Source organism: Cervus canadensis, chromosome 12 (assembly GCF_019320065.1).
Source record: "Cervus canadensis isolate Bull #8, Minnesota chromosome 12, ASM1932006v1, whole genome shotgun sequence".
Lineage (NCBI taxonomy): Eukaryota > Metazoa > Chordata > Mammalia > Artiodactyla > Cervidae > Cervus > Cervus canadensis.
In genome coordinates, this window is record NC_057397.1 from 2,740,161 (window position 1) to 2,763,105 (window position 22,945).

Genomic DNA, 22,945 nt, shown 5'->3' on the forward strand with positions numbered 1-22,945 from the left:
GGAGGTGTGGTGTGTGTCTGAGTAGCCCCGGGAGCTGGCATGGTGCCCCCGTTCTGGGTGGGTGCCGTGCACATTTGAGGGACAAATGACAGACAAATAAGCCGTGAGCAGGTCTGGGGCCTCTGGGCGCCTGGCCCCAGGAGTTACTGGAATGCTCTGTGCATCTGGCTCTGGTCAAGGAGGCCTTACTGTCTGGCGTCAGAATGCTCTCAACAGGCCTCTGTTTTTAAGCCCCCTCCACCAGCCCGTCTTTGGAATTTATTTACAGCGGCTCTGGAAGGTCTCTTAGAGGAACCACTGAGACACTGCACTCAGACCGAAGGAGAACTTACACACAGCTGGGTGCAGGGACCCTGGGCCGGGAGGGGTGGGCATGGAGGCAGGGCCTCCTCGGGGATGGAGTCTCCCCCGCTGCGGTCCCCCATCCTCCTCCGCACACGCCCTGAGTGCCCACTGTGGATCGGGTCAGGATAATGGCCCAGAAATGCCCCTGTCCAGACCCTGTCCTGAGCTGTCCCCGTCCAGAGACCAAGGAAGAATTACTCCTCGTCATCATGGACGAGGGGGTTTACTGGGCATCTACTGTGAACTAAGCATGTCTAATACATCTTTCCACAGCCCTTTCTCTGTGCCGGAAGCAATTCGCAGTGATCAGCACCTCTTTCACCCCCGTTTTAGGGAGGAGGAAGTCAGCACACAGAGAGGTGAGGGACCTCTCCGAGGTCACACAGCAAATGCGTGACGGGGACAGGAGACCGACCCAGGCCTGTGCGGCGGTACCGAGCCACACAGAGATGGTACCAGCTTGTGCTGAGGCCTGAGTCCCGGAGACCAGCCCCACCAGGCCCGGAAGGGGGAGAGTCAGGGTCACAAGAGGGCCCCTCGCTAGGAGGGTGGGATGAGGCAAGACCCGAAGGCTGAGTGCTGGGAGAACCAGGGCAGCAGGTGGAAACCACACACTGGATAGAGGGAGCTGGGGAGGTCGGAGAACCAGACGGACCAGGGGAACGGAGGGAGGATGGGCCTGGGGCATCCTGCACTTTCCCTGTGGGGCAGACACCCGGGTCCACTGTCCGCCGTGAATCTGCTCTCTGCTGCTTACCGGCTGGGTCATCTCTGGCTGGTCCTTTAGCTCTTTGATTTCCTCCATGTAAAGAGGGGAAGAGATGAGCACAGACCCTCAAGGTTCTCAGAGAAGAGCTCAGCCCATCCTCAGTGCTCGACGTGCGATAATTAAGTTGACCGCCGCTCCATGCTTTACAGGGATCCTGACATACACACTGGGGCTTCTCTTGTAGCTCAGTAGGTAAAGAGGCAGCCTGCAATGCAGGAGAGCCGGGTTCGATCCCTGGGTCGGGAAGATCCCCTGGAGTAAGAAATGGCAACCCGCTCCAGTTTTCTTGGCTGGAGAATCCCACGGACAGAGGAACATGGCAGGCTGCAGTCTCTGGGGTCGCAGAGTTGGACACGTCTGAGACTAAGGGCAGCACATACACATGGCTCAGGGGTCCTGCTGTGAGGGGTGGGGAGAGGCGGGAGATGCAGGGATGCGGGAGTGAGCAGGGGAATGCTGGGTTCAGAGGGGCCCCGTGCGGCCTTGGCAGTGGGCCATGAAGCCTGTGCCACGCAGGAGGAAATGAATTACAGACAATGGAGGTAAATCACCCCCTGTGGTGGCCCTGGGCCCCCCGCCTGGGAGGTGTACCTCATCCAGGACCGCCCTCCCCCCCCCACATTTCTGCTGTCAACTAGACCCGCCAGACACAGCTTAGCCCTGTCTCTCTTTCACTCCGGAGCTTCCTCTTTCCACAAATGGATTCTGAAGAACTACCATGGGCTACGCTTTCTTCCAGGGACTTTGAGGAGCAGAGTTTGGCCTGAGTCAGTCAGTCAGTCAGTCAGTTCAGTTGCTCAGTCGTGTCCGACTCTTCGTGACCCCATGGACTGCAGCATGCCAGGCCTCCCTGTCCATCACCAACTCCTGGAGCTTACTCAAACTCATGTCCATCGAGTCGGTGATGCCATCCAACCGTTTCATCCTCTGTCGTCCTCTTCTCCTCCTGCTTTCAATCTTTCCCAGCATCAGGGTCTTTTCAAATGAGTCAGTTCTTCCCTTCAGGTGGCCTAAAGTCAAGTAAATTTATTGGTCTTTCCCTCCAGGCCTGTCTTCCTTCCTTTCTTCTCTTCTTCCTTCCTTCCTTCTTCCCTTCTTTCCTCAATCTGGCCGTCCTGTCACTACATCATCCATCTGTGTCCTTCACTGCTCTGACCCTTCACTTGAAATCTGCCTTTAACACATGCTGGGTTCTATGGGTTGCCAGGCTGCAGCCCACAGAGGCAGACAGACAAGGACCTGGTTTCACCCGTGGACCTCACTACCCAGGAGGGAGACAGTCAATAGCTAAACAAACAAGCCTGGGCCTGGGCAATGGAGGAAGTCAGCAGGTGATGAAGTTGGAGTCAGGTGGAGGGGGCAGAGAAGGGAGACATGGAAGACTGTAGACGCGGAGCCCATCCTGGGGAGACCTGGTAAACGGACTATTCCAAATGGTAGAATCATCTTCCCACATTCAGTCATTCATCCACCTGCCCACTCATCTATTCATCTACTGCATTCTTTCCTGCATTTTTTCATTTACTTGTTCCCTCCATGAAGCAACTTGGTCTACTCGAAAAAATTGTTTGGGACCACACAGGTCTGGGCTTCCGTGGTAGCTCAGACAGTAAAGAATCCGCCTGTAATGTGGGAGAGCTGGGTTCGATCCCTGGGTTGGGAATATCCCCTGGAGGAAGGCATGGCAACCCACTCCAGTATTCTTTCCTGGAGAATCCCAGGGACAGAGGAGCCTGGTGGGCTACAGTCCATGGGGTCACAAAGACAGAGACACAACTGAGCAACCAAGCCCAGCACAGAGGTCTAAGTTCCGATGACAACTTTGCCATGCAGAAGCCTAATGACTGGAGAAAGTAATTTCGTCTTTTTATGCCTCCGTTTTCTCATCTGTAGTATGGCCAAAAGATACCCTGAGACAAGGATTTGATGAGATGGCAAGGGTCTGCAGGAACATGATAGATGCTCCATAAATGCAGCTACTATTCCTGGCACCACAGGCTAGTCACTTAGAGATTTCCCAACTCGCAAGGGGGAAATGCCTGACCTAGACCCCCCACTCACCCACTGACCCCAGACACACTGACCCTGGGCTGCATCATGAGATCTGCCAAGATGCCTAACCCCTGACACAGAATGGACCCAAGGCCACCACCCAATCAGACCAGCCTGGGAGTGGCCCATCCCGGCTCCTCCATCCACAAATCCCGGGATGCTCTGAGTTGTCTGCTTCTGGCCTCCTAGTGATCACATAGTGTAGGCACTAATATGGTCCTAGTCCTTCAAGCAGGCAAACTGAGGCACAGAAAGACTGCTGGCTGGCCAAGGCTCACCAGTGAGCCGCAGAGCTGTGATGGTGCCCCAGGTGTTTCTCCTCCTAACCTGCTGCCGTGCCCGGGACGCCATGTCACCTCACTCCAGGTTTCCTTGGCAGTGAAGAATGGCAGCTGCCAGTGGGGCCAGCTGAACCATCCTGGCTTCAGCAGCAGGCACATGGGGCCAGTATTTCAATCACGATTTGGGGTGAAAGTATTAGTCGCTCAGTTGTGCTCGACTTTTTGCAACCCCATGGACTGTAACCTGCCAGGCTCCTCTGTCCATAGAATTCTCCAGGCAAGAATCCTGGAATGGGTTGCCATTTCCTTCTCCAGGGGATCTTCACAACCCAGGGATCGAAACCGAGTCCCTTGCATTGCAGGTGGACACTGCCATCTGAGCAGCCAAGGAAGCCCTATGGATTGCTCTATCTGCTGCAAACGCTTGTTGCAATCAGATTTCCTGAAAGCAGCTCTGGCATTCTCTGGGTTCAGCTTCACTCTTAGTACAGAACCTTGAGGGACTTTGGCAGGTCAACCCTGCTTGGAAGCGCTCGGTTTTTGTCAGGGTTCAAAGACTTTGGCTCCAACTTCCCGCCTGCCGCTAATTTAGGGCCTGGCATCCCTGAGTTCCCATTTCCCCTTCCTCGTAACATAGAACGGTAATACCATCCACCTTGTGGTAACTCCTTTAATCACACTTTAGTGCAGTGCTTGCCTCAAAGAATCTGTTTCTAAGAGTATCAAGTATGATCATGAGAACAAAATAAGAACTGACACTTATTGGATCGTTTCTATGTGACGGATATCTTCACTGCCACTTTATATACATGATTTCTATAAATCCCATATATTAGTTAGGACGCATCTGGCTCAAGGAACAAATTACTCTTAATCTCTAATCCATACGTGGGAAGTCTGAAGGTCCAGCTTTGACTCAGCAGCACCTTAGGCTCCGAGGACCCAGGCTCTTTCTCTCCTCCTCTTCTACCATCCTTGGCACATTAGCTTTTCATCCTCCAGCTTGTATCTCGTATGCTCAAAATGGTTGCTGCAACTCCAACCATCACCTTTGAACTCAAGGGAAAAAACAATGAGTAGAGAAGTTTGTTCCACCTCCTGAGGAATGAAATCCTTTCTAGGAGTACCCCCACAAATTTCTCTTTCTGTTTCATTGGCCGTAATTGGGTGAGAGGCCCACCCTTAGGTCAATGAATGGAGAAACCATCAGAGCCACGGGGTCAGTCTCGGTCCAACTCCCCCGAGTTGGGTGTAACGGGGTCATGTCTATGGTCATAAACTCCCTCCACAGACACAAACCTGCCACCACTTCCAAGCAGCCACATGTGGTTCAGCATCCCCTTGTTTAAGTTACAGGGAAAGGGAAGACATGGCGTAAGTGTTATGAAGACCACAGGGGAGAGGGCGTCCACTGAGGTCCAGGGATGGGGATTTGCTGGGGAATGAGACAGGCAGCACGGGGTGCACTGAGGCTGAGTGCAGTGCAGAGGAGGGAGAGGCAAGAGAAAAAAAGAAATCAAAGAGGCAGCTGGCCCGGAGGCCACGCCGGGACTGGGCATTCCATGCTAAGTCAATGGGCAGGCTTAGGGAGGCTGGGACCGGGAGAATGCCATCACCTTAGTTCTCTTCGCCAAGGTTTGCTCAGGGGGCTCTGAGAAGGGTGGTCGGTAACCAATAGGAGTCTGTGGGAAAGGCCCACACGGGGGTGAGGGGGCTGGACTAGGGCAGACCAGGCTCCAAAGGAGACCCCCTCACCACTGTGGCAAGTGTGTTGCAGAGCATGACGGCCAGCACCCAGAGCCCACCAGGGACGGCAAGCACCCGGATGCAGGGAGACAGCTCCAGCATCCAAGGGTGTGTGTGTGTGTGTTAGTCGTTCAGTCGTGTCTGACTCTTCCAACCCTATGGACTGTAACCTGCCAGTACCCAAGTCTTCAGGCTAAGAGCAGGGGAGGGAATGCCTGCAAACTGAAACCAGGGCTTTAATCTGTAGACGGGGTAATGATGGTGTCCTGGGCTCCAGTTCTGAGCTCATTTGTGAATTCCTACCATTTCGAGATCAGTGGACTAAAGCCATCCTCTTTTCTTGCAGCCAGAGAGAGAGGAGTGAAAGATGACAAATGCAAACCAGAAGTAGGAGCAGCCGGGAGGGAATGGGAGGGAGTTGATTTTCTCCACTGGGAGTGCTTTCAAAGCCCCTGCCAGCACCAAGTCCTGAAACTGGATCTCCGCCTCCTCCCGGTACCCTCCACCACCTCCCCACCTTTGAGAAATGCCCAGGGAAGATGACCCTGGCTCCTTCTGTGAGGTTTTACCGCCCCCGGTGTGAAATCACAGCCCTGTAACTTTCCCTTTAAGAGCTGTCAGAGCCGGGGAGGCTGGCCAAGCTTGGGTTGGAGGTGGGGACAGAGGAAAGAAAGAAAAAAAAAAAGAGGAGAGAGAGACAGGAAAAGTTTTTTCAGAGGAAAATGCAGGGTTTGTCCTTAACCCTGACGTCAGATCTTGCTTTAATAAAACCCCCCGAGGGCTGCGGGAAGAGGCGTATCTGGCACTTCTGATGGGCCAGGTCAGTCTCGGTCCAACTCCCCCGAGAAGTGGCCGGATCCTCTGGGCTACTCCGTAGATGCCTTGGCCACTGACCTCCAGGCATGAGGTGGTTACTGCCCTGGACGCTGGTGGCAGCAGCAGCAGCGGGCGGCACCTTGGCCGTGGTGAGTCCTGCCCCGAGGGGCACCGTCCCCACCGGTCCTGCTGCGGGGGTGGGTGGGATGAGAAGGGCTGATATGTCGCGGGGCGGGCAGGGAAGTGTCCATGAGGAGCCAGGGCGAGCCCCAGGGTGAGGAGTCGGGCCGCCGGGGTCAGCTGGGGCTGGCAGGACGGGAATCACGGCCAGTACCTGGGGAAACAAACCAAACAGGACTTCTATGCCCTTTACTTCCCACCTGAAATGCAGTAGAAAGGGGTCACTCGGAGGAAATGAGAGTCAGGGGGCCTGGACTCCAGAGGTCTGCACAGACTCGCTGTGTGACCTCGGGCTAGTCACTCACTCTCTCTGAGCAGCGTGAGGTGAGGAAGATTGTTGTTAGACTTCTCGCCTTTGGTTTTGGAAAATGAGTCTCCAAGTGTTGGAGATACTACAAGAGGGGGAGGAAGGGACCAAGGAAAGTTGGAAGGAAAAGGCCAGCTTTCAACAAAAGCGCTCATTTGTGCCACAGGGCGCATGATGATTCTCCAACCACAACCGCCTTGGGCTTGCATAGCTTTCTACAGTTTATGAAGCATGCACGTTTGGGTCCTGTAGAAGATACCCGCTGGTTCGGGGGGACCCAGAGGGTCCTCTGTCTCCCATCTCCATCCTGGGGCACACCGAGGGGAAGGGAGAAGGTCTGCACCTCCGAGAAGCCAGGGAGCGAGACACGTGGCAGCGTGAAGCCAGGCAGCTGGCACAGGGCGGGCAGCAGGCACAGGGCGGGCAGGGGGTGGGCAGCTGTAAAGAGCTTCTGAGTCAAGAGCGCACGGCCCGGGCCAGGGCCTGCTGCCACTCCCACAGACAGCTTTCTTGGGAATTGATGTGCCCCATTTCCAGGTGAGGAGACTGAGGCTGGAGGGGGTAAGCTACTTGCCCGTGGGCTCAAAGACACTGGTTCTGATTCATCCAGATCTGAGGCTCAGAGCTGACCATAGGCCAGTGGCTCATAGGCGCTGGGAGAAGGGTGTTCCTCCAAGCACGGTAGAGTGCATGATGTGGGCAGGTAGAGCTGGTGACTCGCTGTTGAATCCCCCTGCCTTGGGTGGCTGCTGCCCAGTAATTGCCAAATAAAAAGCATATTAATTCCATTTTACGAATGAAAGAAATAGAGACAGGGGCAAGCCAGGGACTTGCCCAGGGTCTCACCATCAGTGAGTGGAAGATCTCTTTTTTGCCAAATGCCACTCTTTGCTGCAGACCCAAGCAACCAGGAGGCACCATAGCAGCCTTTATTTCAGAGCTGCTGTGTCTGGGAGGACAGGGGGTGGATGGAGAAGAGGCGAGAGGGGTTGGGTAGCGAGATCTGAGTGAGGAGGAGGAGAGAGATATGTTGGGGGGGGTGTGTCCAAGTACATGGGAACACCGAGCACCTCCTCAGAAGGGAGGTACTTTCTCCCCTGGGAAAGAGGGGCTACCGGCCCACAGGCTCAGCTGAGGGGGCATGCAGCCTGGGAGCTGGGAATCCAGACGGCCCCAGAAGCAGGATGGAGAGAAGGCTTTCGAGAGGAGACGGGCTACCTCTCCTCTCCCCTTGACTGGGACCTTCTCTGGGGACCCACGGTAATCCCCTAACACTGTTGTGTGATTCAGGAGCTCCCCACACAGAGTCTTAATGCCCCCAGTGAGGGCTGGGAGACACACACCGTCAACCTGCACTTTGCTTCAGAGGCAGGTTCCATCCGTGCTCATTCCCCCCAAGCTCACATACAAGGGGACTATAAGTCCATTCAGGGTCCTGGGGGTGTTTAATGAAGAAAAGAAATAAATGATGATAAATGTTCACATGGAAGAAAAAATTCGGTGAGAACTGCCAAGAAAGCTTCAGGGAAATCAAAGTGTGAGGGAGGACTCGCCTTGTCAGATAGTAAAACATTATCAAAGTTCTGTAATTGAAGGAGGAAGAAGCCAGCGCAGGAAGAGATAAATCCAGGAGCTGGACAGGGTAGCGAGCTCAGAAACACAGCCAAGTGTATTCGGGAATGTAACGTATGATAGAGGTGAACCACAAGCAGGCCTTGTTCTTCCATCTCTTTGTTTTTTTTTTTTCCCTTCTACATGTATTGAGGATTTCCCATGTGCTAAGAGAAAGGGCCTACATTGTGGGGTGGGGGGGGGTGTTGCTGTACCAAATACTATCTATTTATACACATAAGACGTTCCTCAGTTCATCCAAATGATATTTTTTAAAATGTATTTATTTTTGATCGGAGGATAATTGCTTTACAATGTTGTGTTGGTTTCTGCCAAACATCAATATGAATCAGCCACAGGTACACACGTGTCCCTCCCTCTTGAACCCCCCCACCCCATCCCACCCCTCTAGGTTGTCCCAGAGCCCCGGTTTGAGTTCCCGGAGTCACACGGCAAATCCCCACTGGCTGTCTGTTTTGTACGGTGGTGTATATGTTTCCATTCTGCTCTCTTACGATTCTTTATTAAGCATCTCCTAAATTCTCATAGCAACACTGTTAAAGCAGATATAATCATCCTTCTCTGCAGATTACAAACTCTAGCTCAGAGAGGTTCAGTAATTTGCCCAAGGTCACACAGCTAGCCATCAGTGGAACTGACATTTGAACCTAGGTCAGCTCTCAGCAGTGCAGCGTCCTCCCTCCCTGGTCCTTGTGCGGACATGAGGGGCACAGGGTCTGCTCGCCTACCGAGTTTACTAGGCTGGAGAGGCAGGGAACAGCCCCTCCCACCATGGGAACGAAGGCGACAGGGGTGATGCCGTCCTGGAGAGCGAGGCTGGGTACAGACGCTCCACTGGCTGGTCCCTTAACCACTTGGACCTCCCCGTCTTCTCTTGTTAATCGGGGCTGACAGCCTGAGCCCCCCCGCAAGCTCCCTATGGCCAAGGAGTGAACACGGAGCTGATCGGGGGAAGTATCTCAGTGTCATGGGACCAGGACACAAAGAAAGTGAAGTCGCTCAGTCGTGTCTGACTCTTTGCGACCCCATGGACTGTAACCCACCAGGTTCCTCCATCCATGGGATTTTCCAGGCAAGAAGACTGGAGTGGGTTGCCATTTCCTTCTCCAGGAGATCTTCCCGACCCAGGGATTGAACACAAATGCTGTGCTAATAAATTCTGGGGGACACACGTGAGGTCTCTGATAGTTTGTGTAAGGCTGAGACTCATGTCTCTTCTCCCATAGAAATGTGTGTGGGTGTGCACAGAGGTACCAGCGCATGTGTGTGTGTGTGTGTGTGTGTGTGTGTGTGTAAGTGACTGTGGCTTGTCTGAAGGTATAGATCCTCATGGTGTGAGGATGCGTGAGCTGGGTGTGAAACTCAAACCCACTCTCAGCCTCTGGGACTGACTGCAGGATAACGTGGCCCCGGATAAGTGGCACATTCCCTTCTAAAAGATTGCAAGGAGTGTCAGCGAGATGGCTTCTTTACAACCCCTGTCGATAGCGGGGACCTGAGCTAGCATTTCAAACCCCACCCCAGGCCCCACACCCACCAGCTCCCTGCCCAGAGCCCCTTCTGGCAACTCGGACGCTCTGCTCCTGGCTCTGAGCCCCTCCTGCTCGCCCGCTGGCCCAGGATGCTGGCAAGAGCGTGGCTGGGACAGACACTTTCCACCTGGGCATGGCCCCTGGCCAGGGCTCTTGTGCCTCTGGACCCGACACAAGAACAGTGCTCCGTGGGAGATCCTGACCTCGGGCTGGGCAGTACCCCCAGGCCATCCGCGGACTACCTCCCCAGGTTTCAGGAAAGGCCCCTGCCCCATGCTAGCAAAGCAGCCAAATGCCAGGAGGCTGTCTTTGTACAAACAGAAACCCTGGAATTCCTCCCAGGAACCTTTGCCATCTCTCTGAGCGCGGGGAGGGGCTGCTACACACCCCGTAGGTTACGTGTGGGGGCGGGGAGGCGAGCCAGCCGTGGCCCAGGGTGGGATCCCAGGAGGAGCCGGGAAGGATGCCAACCACAACCCGGGAAGTAAAGCAGGGTGAGGAGGCTTGCCAGAGAAGCCTGCATCTGTGGGTGTCTGGGGTGGGGCTTCAGGGCTTCGGCCGGTCATTAAACACCTCCCATGTCCCAGAAACGATGAGAGCTAACACTGACCCAGCACGCACTGTGTTCTGGGCACCCAATCCCGAGCATCTCCTTACATCAACTCACTTGAAAACCACACACCTACAAGGCGGGCTCGTGACAGTCTAGACCAGGCTCATTACATCGTCCAACCAGTAGCCACTGGCCACATGAGGTCCTTGAGCCCCTGAAATGCGGCTGGCCCCACCTGAGCTGTAAGAGTGAAATACACAGGGTGAACATAAGACTGCGACATTCTCATGATAGTTTTTTTTATTGACACCGTGTTAATAATACTGATAATAATATTGATAATAATGATAATACTGTTAATATATTGGGCCAAATGAAGCACATTATTACAATAAATTTCACCTTTGCTCTTTAGTATGACTGCTAGTTCCATCTGGAACTCGCATTGTGTTTTACCGGACTGTGTTGGCCTGAAAAGACACAAGGGTGCATATAAAGGATATAGTGGGGAGGGGGAAATACTGAGCTCCTCGCCTTCCAAGCTGTGCACCCTCAGACGAGTAACCTAGCCTCCCTGAGCTAGCTTCTTCATCTATAAAAAAGGCATACCATTAGTACTTGCTTCTTGGGCACTAATCCTCTTGGCATGATCAAAGAATGACAGAGAGGTAGCACAAGAAGACCCAGCATGGCCAAGGCGGGATGGGAACTGACCCTCCTTCCAAACAGCAGGGGAGGGGCCTCCCGCCTTGAGCGGAAGCACTGGCTGCAGACAAGTGCTCCGATCCGAACAAGTGAACGGAGGTTTATCAAGACCCCAGGCTCCGTACCAGGTGGGCAAGGAGAGGGGCAGAGCAACGGGTGGACGGTGCTGGGTTCAGAGCTGAGCTGGTCTTCGGAAGACCTCAAGGTTTCCAAGTCCTGGCCAGCTTCTCAGCACATGTAGAGGGAGCCAAGGAAGATCTTTGGATTATCAGACAGAAGAAGGAAATACAGATAATGATGACGATGGTGACGATGGTGATGGTGATGGTGATGGTTGCTGCTGACGGAGGTAATGATGATGGTGATGACGGTGATGGTGATGATGGTGATGGCTGCTGCCGATGGTGGTGATGATGATGATGACGGTGGTGATGGTGATGATGGTGATGGTGCTTCTGGGAGTGATGATGGTGATGATGGTGATGGCTGCTGCCGATGGTGGTAATGACGATGATGACGGTGGTGATGGTGATAATGGTGATGGTGCTGCTGGGAGTGATGATGGTGGTAATGATGGTGATGATGGTGATGGTTGCTGCTGGTGATGGCGATGGTAATATGATGGCAGTGATTAAGATGATGATGGCTTGTGATTTGCATCTTCCAACCCTGAGTCAGGTTGACAATGACTGAGATTTTCTTAGTCCATCCGTTCACTTGTTCCATGGATGCTAACAGGCCTGCTCTGTGCCCAGCCCCACCCTGTTTCTACAGAAGTGATGATAGTCTGTCAGCTCATGGTAGTTCCTACCGTCAAGGATGACTCACGTGTTGGAGACAGACTTTTAGCTCAGAGGAGTGTTTGAAAATCTGATAAGGAAGCTCAGAGAACTGCAGGAGAGAGGAAAAAAAAATTCAGTTCTGGGGCCCCGAGCCTGAATCCCTGGGGAGACCACCCCACCCTCACCAGCGTACAAGAATTGATATCTTGATGATTCTTATGCACATATCATGTCTAAAACCATCGAACTGAGAGACTCTGGTCTCTCCTCCAGCCTTGACTTCCTGATAATTTGGCAGCTCTCCTCCTCCTCCTTCCATCCCAAGGGGGAAGGGGGAGGAGCAGGGGAAAGAGAGACAGAAGCAGAGAAGGAACAGGGCCTCTCAGACGTGAGTGATGGGCATTCCAGGGGAGGTGATAAAATCTGCTCATCCCGTCCCCCTAATCCGGAGGCAAGTCCAGGCTTGGGGCACAGACCATGACTCTGCTTAGCCTTGGTGGGGATGTGAGCGGGGAGCGAGGGAAAGAGATTCCCGGCCCGAAGGACAGGAAGGGAAGGGCCGTCCCCACCTCTCCCCACCCCAGAATCTGTGTTGAGTCTCAGGGTGCAGAGAAGGGCCATGTGCCTTGATCTTGCCAGAGCTGGATGGGGAGAAGGGAGGAGCAGTTCTAAGGGGGACGGAGCATTCTGAGAGCACTGGGACTCGGATCCTGCTCTTGGGGTAGAATGGTGGACTTGTCCAGAGATTCAGTCATCCAGTCGCAGCTGTCACTTTAGACAAGCCACTCACCCTCACAGCGTTCATTTGCTAATCCCAAAAATGCGGAGACTGGACTTGACCCCAAACTTGCTTCCAGCCGGAGCCACGACCTTGTCCTAGGGCCACACTCATTCACCAGGTAGGCCAGGAGCAGGGCTCATTGCCATGATTCTTAGGCGGGAACTCCTGCCGCTGACCCTTCATTAGGAGCATTGCTGGCCTGGCACCCCAAAAGCCCATGTTCTGGGATGTCCCTCTAGATGCGTTTCCTCCCTTTGAGGTGTCCCCAGCTATTCTCCCTTTGGCCCGTGTCTCCTCTTTTGACTCTCAGAGTGTACCCCATGGTTTCATAAAACTGGAAAATGTACCCCCAGCTGAATCTCCCAGGGTCCCACCATCTCAGTGGTACCTGGTCAGGCCTGATCCTTAGGATCCCCAGATGCTGCAGCAAAGACCAATGCCAGCTCCCGCGGGTCTGCTGAGTGGGCTCTGCAGGTGCCCAGGACTCCAGAGTCTTAACGCTTATCACCACAGTCGATCCTGGAGGTCTTGCAAGCTTGAGAAGCATCCTTGTAAATATCGTTGAAGAGCCTGGTCCCACGTGTGTCCCCATCTCCGTGAATAATGCCTCCATCGGCCCCCCCCCCATCAGAAACCTGGGGCGGTTTTCCACCCTAACCTCCCCATCCAGCGCCTCCAGCTCCCCACTCCTCCCAGCTGCCAGGAGGAGCGGGACCCTCTTTTGGCTGAGCCCTCTGTCCTAACACCTCGCAGGATTCCCGCTGGACCACATGTGCAAGTCCACCCACGAAGTCTGGCGGCAAGAAAACAAATTCTGCTCATGGAATGAGGTGGAGTCAACCACAGAGGTTGAATTCAGAGAGGAGATCACCTTGAGCTTTCTGAGCCTCAGTTTCCTCATCCGTGACTCCCGGACATCCACCTCTGAATGGGTGGTATTGAGTACAGAGCTTGGAGCAGACAGCGCTCTTGAAACGGTCACTTTACTGCCTCCTCTGAGACCAGCCTAAGCCTGGTTTCCAGCCTCACCCTTTGGGACCGCCCCTCTTCACCTTCTTTCCAACCTCGAGGGCCATTCTCCCAAACGCTTGAGTGTTCCCCCTCTGCGTACCTGCCCCTGCTGTCCCTTCCGCCTGAAATGCCTTTCCCCACCTTCTCGGATCATGGAACAATGTCTTTGTAACCGGTACCCCTCTGAGAAGCTTCCTTCGGCCTCTCCCACCAGCTAGAGCAGCTGGCATCCCACCGTGGGCCCCCACAGTCCTTGTTCTCACTCAGGGGGAAAGAAACTCATCCTCAGCTGGAGATCTCAGCCGGCCCTGCCTCTCCTGTGAGCTGCCTTCCTCACCCCCTTTCCTCCTGCAAGACAAACCCCAGGGCCTTGGCACATGCTGTGCCCACCCCCAGCCGTGCTGGTGCTTTCTCCCTTCGGGCCCTGACACTGTCTCTGCTCAGCTTGCTGTCACTGTAACACACGCTATAGGTACCCAATGCACGGATGAATTAGTGAACAGAACCAGAAGCCAACCTGGGTGGCTGGGTAGGATGGAGGGGAGAGGGGAGCCCCACCGGCCTTTTTAAGAGTAGGCTTTGTGCTGGGAGGGGGAAGGAGGGACTCTGATGATAAGGCCTGGAGCTGGTTGCTGAGAGGACTGACCGGGTGAGCTGCAGCCACAGGCTTGGTTTCTGAGCCCACAACGAGGAGTCAGAAGACTCCACTCTCGTCCAGGCTCGGGTTTGGTCTCTGAGCCTCAATTTCTTCCCCCGAAAGTGGAGACAAGAAAGCCGCTCTGCCCGCGCCCTCAGCAGGATGCATTGGGGGCCCAGGGGCGGTGGCAGCGCACAGCCCGGGGCTAAGGGCCAGCTCCCCGCTCCCTGCCGGGCCTCAGCTTCTCATCCGCACAAGGGACCTGAGAGTCCGAGTCGCAGGGCCCTAGTGGCAGAGGCAGACCGCAAGCCAGGTGCTGAGCATGTGCCGGAAAGGAGCCTGGGGTCACGATGAGAGAGTGACTATGGGGGTACTTCGGGGTTGCAAGTGTTGCCTTCTCAGCTTTTCTGAGTTCCTGGACTGCAGAAACTGGTGGGTGGGTGCTGCACGGATGGTGGGGGGTCAGGGGGCAGCTGTAGTCATCTATCTGTCCTTCCTACTGCTTCCCTTGATGTTCAAATCTGCCTCCCCCAACACACACACACACACACACACACACACACGCACGCACGCACGCATGCACGCACGCACTCACGCGCACACCCACCAATTCTTCCTGGCCCCATACTCCAAGTAGCCATGGCCTGACACATGCAAGCTTCAGCTCTGAAAGGATCAAAGCAGCAGCCCTCGTGGGGCCCTCACGGTGTGCTGAGGACCACAGGCATCAGAGTCACTGCAGAATCCTGTGTCACCCCTGCTTTACTGAGCTGGGAACTGAGGCACAGTTTAATGACCTCCCTGCGATCCAGGCTTCAAAAACACACCAGAGCTCCCCACGCAGGACCGGGGGGACCCCTCCCAGGGCGTCCTGTGGGCCAGCCCCTTGCCCACGTCCTATGCTCCCTGCCTGAGTCAGAGCCCCATCCAGGAGGAGGAAGGGGGTGGGCTCAGGCTCCAGCCGTGGAGGGAGGGGAGACCTTATCTGAGGCCAGCTTAGCCAGCCGGCGACATCAGAGCCAGATGGCGCCAGAGGGGTTGCCTCACCCCAGCCTGCCCTGTCAGGGAGCAAGCGGCTCACTTGGGGCCACAGTCTCAGCATGGTTGCTGGAACCCAGGGACCCCCACTGCAGATCTGGGGGCTGGAACCCAGGGACCCCCACTGCAGATCTGGGGGCTGGAACCCAGGGACCCCTACTGCAGATCTGGCCACAGGAGCCGAAGATGGTCACCTCTGTTCTACTGGACCGCTGTTGCCTCCTCCCTTGTATTAAGCAGAGCAGGCCTGAACTCAGCGCAGGCCACTCCCCCCGCCGTGTCTGTCCTGGCTGTTGCTCCAGGGCTGGTCCCTTCCCTGGCTGGGCCGCGGCCACCATCACAGCCAGGCCTGCGGTGACCACTCTCCATTCCTCCCAGTGAGTTGAATGAACTGGAAATTGGGCGAGAAAGGGTCCCTTGGAGTCCACAGGAGGAGGACGAGACCCACAGTCAGAGCCGAGTGTGTCATCCTCTGGCTGTCTCTAAGCTCGGAGGACGCCAGTGTCCCCGTCTGTCAAACGGGGACCACCAGCGGCCCTCGCACGGCTGATCCGGTCATCACCTGGCACGATGGACTGACTGACTCAGGAAACATCCCCGTCTCCCCCCAGCGGGTGCACACACCCCAGGCATGGCCCTCAGCTCCTCTTGCTGTGACCCCTGCCTGCCTTCTCTGTGTCCTTGGACCCTAATCCCTGGCAACAGTGACCTCTGGTCATTCCCACACCATGCCACATTTCCGCTCCCGCATGCTCCCTGCTCTTGCCATTCCTCGGCTTGGACCCCTCTCTGCCTTTCTGGTCAATTCTCATTCATCCTTTAAAGATGCAGAGCAAGTGGTTCCTCCTCCAGGAAGTCCTCCCTGCTTCCACAGCCCCACCCCTTCCCTCCTCATCCAGCTCTTACAGCCCCTCCTAGACTCTGCCGAGAAAACCCACAGTGGGGATCTTGAGTGTGATGCCTTAAGAGATTGATACCGAGCTCAAATCCCAACTCTGCTGCTTGCACGTGGCCTTTCTGACTTTTCTGTGGCTCAGTTTACTCATCTGTAAACTGGGGGAGATGACTATACAAGCAGCCTGTCTCAGAGTTACCACGAGGATTAGATGACTTAGGGCAGAAACTCATAAAAGAGGCACAAAAGGCAAAATGCAGACCATGTAGACTTCATTTTGCTCTTGATTCAAAGAAACCATCTGATTGTTTTTTAAAGCTTTGAGATAGTGAAGTTTGATTGTGGACTAAGTATTTGCTACAGAGAAAATCACGAAATTGTAACCAATTTTATTGGTATGAAAACTGGAATTTTTTAAAAATTCCCTGTATTTTAGAGACACTCTCTGAGGAATTTCGGGTAAAATCATGAGGTCTGAGATTTGCCTTGAAATCCTCAAGAACGAGAAAGCATGTGTGTAGGTAGGAGTAACAGAGGAAATAAGATATACAGAGGGTTGATAATTACTGAAGCAGAGGTAGGTATGTGAGATTCATTATATTATTCTCCCAAATGTGTAAATGTTCGAACACATCTCTGACAAAGAATGAACACTTCTAAAGTTTGATTATATGTAACCCTGATAGAAATTCCCGTCACTTGCTATGCACTCTATCAGGGTTTTAGCTTACTTAGAGCTCTGTCACTATATAACAGAAGTTAGTGACCATTTCCTTTTTCTATTTATCAGTTTATTGGCTGCGTGGGGTCTTTGTTGCTGCATGCTGGCTTTCTCTAGTTGTGGTGAGTGGGGGCTGCTCGTCACGGACGGACGTGGGCTCCTCACTGTGCTGGCTTCCCTTGTTGCAGAGCACAGGCCCCAGGGCACATGGGTTTCAGGAGCTGTGACGCCCGGGTTTAGTTGCCCCTCAGTATGTGAGATCTTCCCGGACCAGGAATTGAACCAGTGTCCCCTGCATTGGGAAGCAGATTCTCAACCATGGGACCACCAGCGAAGTGATCATTCCTTAAAAAGACCAGATAGTAAATATTCTAAGCTTTGTGGAATATAAGCTTTCCATGGAATATTCTTTTCTGTTTTTTGCTTTGGTTTTTTTTTTTAAACAACTTTTTGAAAGTTGTTTAGAATCCATTCTAGTCAGTTACAGAAATGCCGTGGGTGGGATGTCCCCAGGGCTGGTGTCTGGTCCTTTGCTTTGTAAGGCAGTTGCCTTGTCCGTGCTCCTGGCTCCTCGGGAGACTGGCCGCTCCCTCGGGCTTTGTACCGGGAACTCTGTAGATGCTCTACATACATTTGATAAATGAAAGAACCCATGAGGGTTTATCGTCTGGAAAGAACTCTGGCTTCCTGCTGCTTCTATCTTCTCCATATAAAGGCTACTTTCCCAACCAGAAGCTCACAAGACTGCATGTTTATAAAACCAATTAGCAAAAAATCTCAACAAACCTTCCATCAGCCACGATGGGCAGCCTGGCCTGCACTGAGTCAGTGCCTGGGCCTCCAGGTCCCTGGAGATGCAGCCGTCGGTGTGGGAGTGAGCGTGGAAGACAGCCGTGCTGGGTCCTCTGAACACTCAGGCCAAGTGCCCTACAGGGGCTGAGCTAAGAGCTGCCCAAGACAGAGGCCCCCCATCCCCACCCAGACCCCAGGTACAGATGCAAGGGGTACACTCGGAGGAGGAGGAGCTCAGAAAATGTGTCCACCAATGCACATGGTAGGTAGCTGCCTGTTACTTAGAGATATAAAAGCATCGGGAAGGGGAGGCCACAGGGCGCCCCCAGCTCTGGGCCCAGGCCTGTGTCCACGTCCTCCCACTGCCCCCAGACCTCTCTTATCAGTGAAGGAATGAGCAGAAACTGCTTCCAAATAGGGCAACCCTATCCTTAAAGTCCCCAGGGCCCAGCTGGGGCCGGCTCAGGCCATTCCCGTCTCAACCCTGCCCCCTGGTGGAGCATCTGGGTGCGGCCGCCTACACGTGGGCAAGCTAAGCTCTGGACTATGCTGTTGATGGAGGGCTTGCCCAGGGCGTGCCAGGAGCAGTGCTGGGCACTCAGGAGTTAAGAAACGGGAACCTGTCCCTGAAAACTCCACAAGAGTCTCCCATATCCTCTTTAGGGGACCCCTGGCAACTTGGGCTCAAGTGCATTACAATTCTCACCACCGCATATTGCAATCTTATATATGTGTCTGTACTCTGACTGCCTTGGGGTGAGGACCACGCTGTGTCCATCTGAGTACCAGCCCAGCCATGCAGGAGGTGCTTAGTACATGTGTGTGATAGGCGGATGCAGGAATGAATGAATGAATACGAATGTGAATGAATGAGGGAGTAGGGCAGCCTGGTGACAAGTCCCCTGGAGGGACACTCTGGGGACACTCTCCCAGCTTTAAAACCATGAGCAAGTTACGTCAACACCCTGAGCCTCAGTTTCCTCATCTGTGAAATAGGGGTAAGACTACAACTGCTCACTAGGGCTGCTGGAGGATGCTGTCGTCATTACTACTTTACACATGAGTACACAGATGCTCAGAGAGGGTGAGTCCAGGCCCAGGTCACACAGCCTTGGGAAATGGGTTCTGCTCCCTGCAGATGCCCGGCCCTTACCTCCTGGTCCCAGGGCCCCCCTCATTGATGAACTGCAAACACTTTCAGAGGACGGTGGGGTTCAGCTCCCTCATCTATCGGGATGATTAAGGTCTCCTGGGAGGCACCCCACCACCGCCAGCCTCCTACTCTCTGCTACTATACCCACCACCACCCACTTTTGTAAAAATGAAGTGAAACTGTTGGTAAAAGTCAGATGATACATTTACATGTTCCTGGATCTATTTTCAGGGAGTTGGAAAACATCAGAAAATTCACAGTCACTGCCCACTTCTAGACATCACCCCCAAATTATACATGCAGGGTTTCCTATGGGGTCTTCAACTGAATATTCTTTCAGTTTTTTCCTTCTTAATTTTAATCTGCTTACATTTGCCCAGAAACTATGATTAAATGGATTGCTTTGAACCTGCCCACTGACTGCCCTCCGTGTCCAGAGGGACACGGTCTTAGTCCGTCCTGGCTGCTGGAGGAAAACACCACCCACTGGGTGGCTTACAAACGTATTGCTCACAGTTCTGGAGACTCGAAATCCATGAGCAAGGCCAGCGTGGTCACATTCTAACAAGGCCCCTTTTCATAGTTGGCATCTTCTTGCTGTGTCCTCGCGTGGTGGAAGGGATGAGGGAGCTCTCTGGGGTCCCTTTCATAAGGGCACCAATCCGTGAGGGGTCCACCCGCATGACCCAATCACCCCCAGAGGCTCCACTTTGTGGCTCAAATGGCAAAGAACCCACCTGTCAATGCAGAAGAGGCAGGTTCAGTCCCTGGGTCAGGAAGATCCTCCGGAGGAGGAAACCGCAACCCACTCCAGTACTCTTGCCTGGAAAAATCCCATGGACTGAAGAGCCTGGTTGCCTACAGTCCACAGGGTTGCAAAGAGTTGGACATGACTGAGCGCACACATATACACATTAAGACCACCTTTAGAGAGGTTAGGATGCCAGCATACTGATCTGTGGGTGACCTAACAGTAAGTCCCCAGCAGACACTGAGGGGTCTTACCATGGGGAGCTAGTCTGTTTTTTATTTTGTTGTTGTTTTTTTTCAGTCTTTCTCACAAGACATGAAAAGCAAAGTAAACCATTTTCAGTTAACTACACGAGGCCCACTTAAGGAGCCCGGTGTCACCCCACGAAACCACAGAATGGCGTGTATTCCGCGGGTTGGCCTGGGCTGTTTAGTGTCCAGGCTGATCAAGCTGCCAGTGGGCTAGGCAAGTAAGTGCAGTTCTATAAAAGTCACACGTTAAGACAGGAAGATGGCCTAGAACTTCCCCCTGCCTCACGCTCCCCTGGCCCAGTTCTGTAAGACACAGGTACCATTCCCACAAGAATCACCAGGGATGCAGGTCAAATTACGGATTCCGGGCCCAGCAGAGAAGAGTTGAAGCTGAGGCAGGCTGTATCTTGTGGCATCCAGGCACCTGTATCTTACAAGGTCCTGAGGCCAGCGGTTCTCACCCTCGGCCACATTCAAGGTACAGCCCAGGCGCCTCAGTCTGGCTGCCTGGGGCCGGTGGCCAGGCACCAGCGTTTATTAAAGCTGCTGGGTGGTTCTGACAGCAGCGACGCTTGGGAGCCACCCCGGGAAGTGACTGTTTGAGACGCTGCCCTGAGGTCGCTGATGATGAAGGTGGCGGCTGAGTGGACAGAAGCAGGCAGGGGCCTGAGCCCTGGGTGCCTGGCCCGGGAAGCGTCAGGGCACAGCCCCACCCTCCCGTCTTCCCCATATACACAGTGGCATCCTCGGGGAGTCCGCCTCCAGAAGCATTTCGTAAAAGAGACTTCTGTGTGAACAACTGCAGTTTGGAAGTAGCCAAGACTGTTCTTGACTCTCTCTGGCCTCCCACTGCTGCTGCGGCTGCTAAGTCACTTCAGTCGTATCTGACTCTGTGCAACCCCATAGACAGCAGCCTACCAGGCTCCGCTGTCCATGGGATTTTCCAGGCAACAGTACTGGAGTGGGTTGCTATTGCCTTCTCCTCTGGCCTCCCCTGGATGATAGATACTCTCCTCACTGTCTGGCTGTTATCCTTCCGTTTTTTCACCCTTCGCTTCTGCTGTTAGAAAAAATGACCTAGGCCCCACACAGCAGTGAGCTTACAACGGTCCTTGTGCCAAGACCAAGGGCACGTGGAGAGGCAATGCCATCTTGGGCACTCAAGATGGCTGATGTGTGTGTGTGTGTGTGTGTGTGTGCAGTCACTTTCCCTGGGATGGGTGCTAGACAAGGCAGTCGGGATTCAGAGGGTCATGCACCTATCCCAGGAGACCTCAGGCCCTGCCTTTAAAGGGCCTCCCACCCACAGCTCTCATCAAGGACCTTCTAGGGCTGGGAGCTTTCCTACCGCTAGATGGCGCCAACAGCAAGGGCTTGGCTCAGAGGACCCCGCCCCTTTCCCTCCAGTCCCAAGGCTGCCCTCACCTGCTTCACTCGTCCAAAGGGGGGCTTTCACTGGGGCTTCCCTTGAGGAGTTCCGTGCCCTGGGGCTCCCGGCCGGTAACTGGAAAACAGGCTTCCTTCTGGGGAGCTGTAACTTGGTATGGAGGCAGCAGGATGGGTGGTGACCCTGGTCCCAGCTCAGCTCAAAGGGTGCAGACCCCCAGGCCCTGCGACGGGCCCTGTGGGTGAGGGAGGTGTGCATGAGCGTTGCAGAGCAAGTGCACTGCACACACAGTGCTTCTGTGTACACGATGCCCCCGCCCCCCGACAACCCCCCAAGGGGGCATTATTGTGGCCATTTCACAGACAAGGCCGTTGAGGCTCAGGAAGCTCAGGAAGCTTGTCCAAAACCACACAGAGGGAACCCTCTTCTGGCTGTTTTGGATCCCATGCTGTCTTCTTGACACTCGAACTTGGAAAAGAAAAGGCTCCAAGATGGTAGGTCCTGGAAAGTCAAGAAACTGCTACCAAGTCCCTTGGAGTCAACAATCCCCTATCCCACCAGGTGACATTTCCATAGCCTGCTACAGGTCATGCACCACGTTTCAGGCCCACAGAGGGAAGTAAGGCACAGACACTGCCCTTTACAAGCTCACATTCCTGTGAAGGAAGCACTACTTCTAATGCAACCTGGAAAAGGCATGGAAGGCTTCCTGGAGGAGATAACTTTTTTTTTTTTTTTTGCTGTGCCAAGAATAGGTCTCTAGGGTCTAAGAGCTGTCAGAGATGGCCTGGGGCGGTGGGGGGGGGGCGGGGGGAGTCTCATAAATCTCCAGGCCTCCGGTGTCATAGCCTGACTAGGACAAGTCTCTCTCCATGGAGTCGGAAAGAGGAGGGTGTGAGCGCGTGCCTGTGTGTGTGTGATTTCATTGATTTACGGGTTTGATGTTTTGCTGTGTCTTGTGTTTTTGAGGAAAAGCAAACAAGTGCAAGCAAACTAAATGATTTCCAGATGAAAACAGACCAGCATTGCCAACCTCAGAGCAATCTGTCCCCCTACCAGCAAACTTGAATCCAAGCATAGAGGTGACAAAATCCTCAAATCAAGGTTTGCGTTTTTGACTTTCAAAGGCCCTCTGTCAAATCAACATTCACCGCACTTGTCTTGTGCCAAACCTAGAACCCAGAGCCCAACTAATCCAGCCCTTCAACCTGCACCGCCTCTCCTGGCCTCTGGTTCTTACAACCAAGGGCGCAGGGATGCAGACCACTCACCTCAGCAGAGAGCTTCCTGCGCTGGAGGTCAGAGAGCCCCTGTGGCTGCCCTGGTGCCCCCCACTCTCCACACAGGCTCACGTTGTAATAAATCACCTCTATCGTCTGTTTCTCCCATAAGCCATGGTCCCATACACACAGGAGATGCTTAACTTCATCTTCAAATGCTTGAAACAGAAGCGAGATGGTGAACTAGCTCAGCAAATGTTCGTTGAGTGAAAGAGCGGGCAGAGGTCAAGGGCGCGGAGACGAGAGCTGGGAGAGTCACTGGTATCTAGGCCGTGAGGTGGCCACGTCATCTTGGACACCCTCTGCCTCTTTGGGTCTCGGTTTCCTCTCCAGGAGAAGGAAATGGCAACCCACTCCAGTACTCTTGCCTGGAAAATCCCAAGGATGGAGAATCCTGGCAGGCTACAGTCCATGGGGTCGCAAAGATTCGGACACGACTGAGCGACTTAACTTTCTTTTTCTTTTCCTCTCCAGGAAGAGGGAAAAGAATCTGTCTGAATAGCTCGGTATCTGTTTTGTTCAAAGAATGAAATGCAGTTCTATAAACC

General features: G+C 54.0%; 1 protein-coding gene across 3 annotated transcripts in view; it reads left to right on the forward strand.

Annotated features, from left to right (window-relative positions):
- Window positions 1-5,884: 5,884 nt before the first annotated feature.
- CCN4 (cellular communication network factor 4) overlaps window positions 5,885-22,945 on the forward strand; it is a 33,268-nt gene continuing 16,207 nt past the window's right edge. For 2 of the 3 annotated variants that reach the window (XM_043483253.1, XM_043483255.1), the window contains exon 1: window positions 5,896-6,158. In XM_043483253.1, coding sequence (XP_043339188.1) covers window positions 6,096-6,158 — 63 coding nt within the window. In that variant the 5' untranslated portion in view covers window positions 5,896-6,095. Of the gene's footprint in view, window positions 6,159-22,945 lie in introns of all 3 variants that reach the window. The other variant, XM_043483254.1, reaches the window with a different exon arrangement.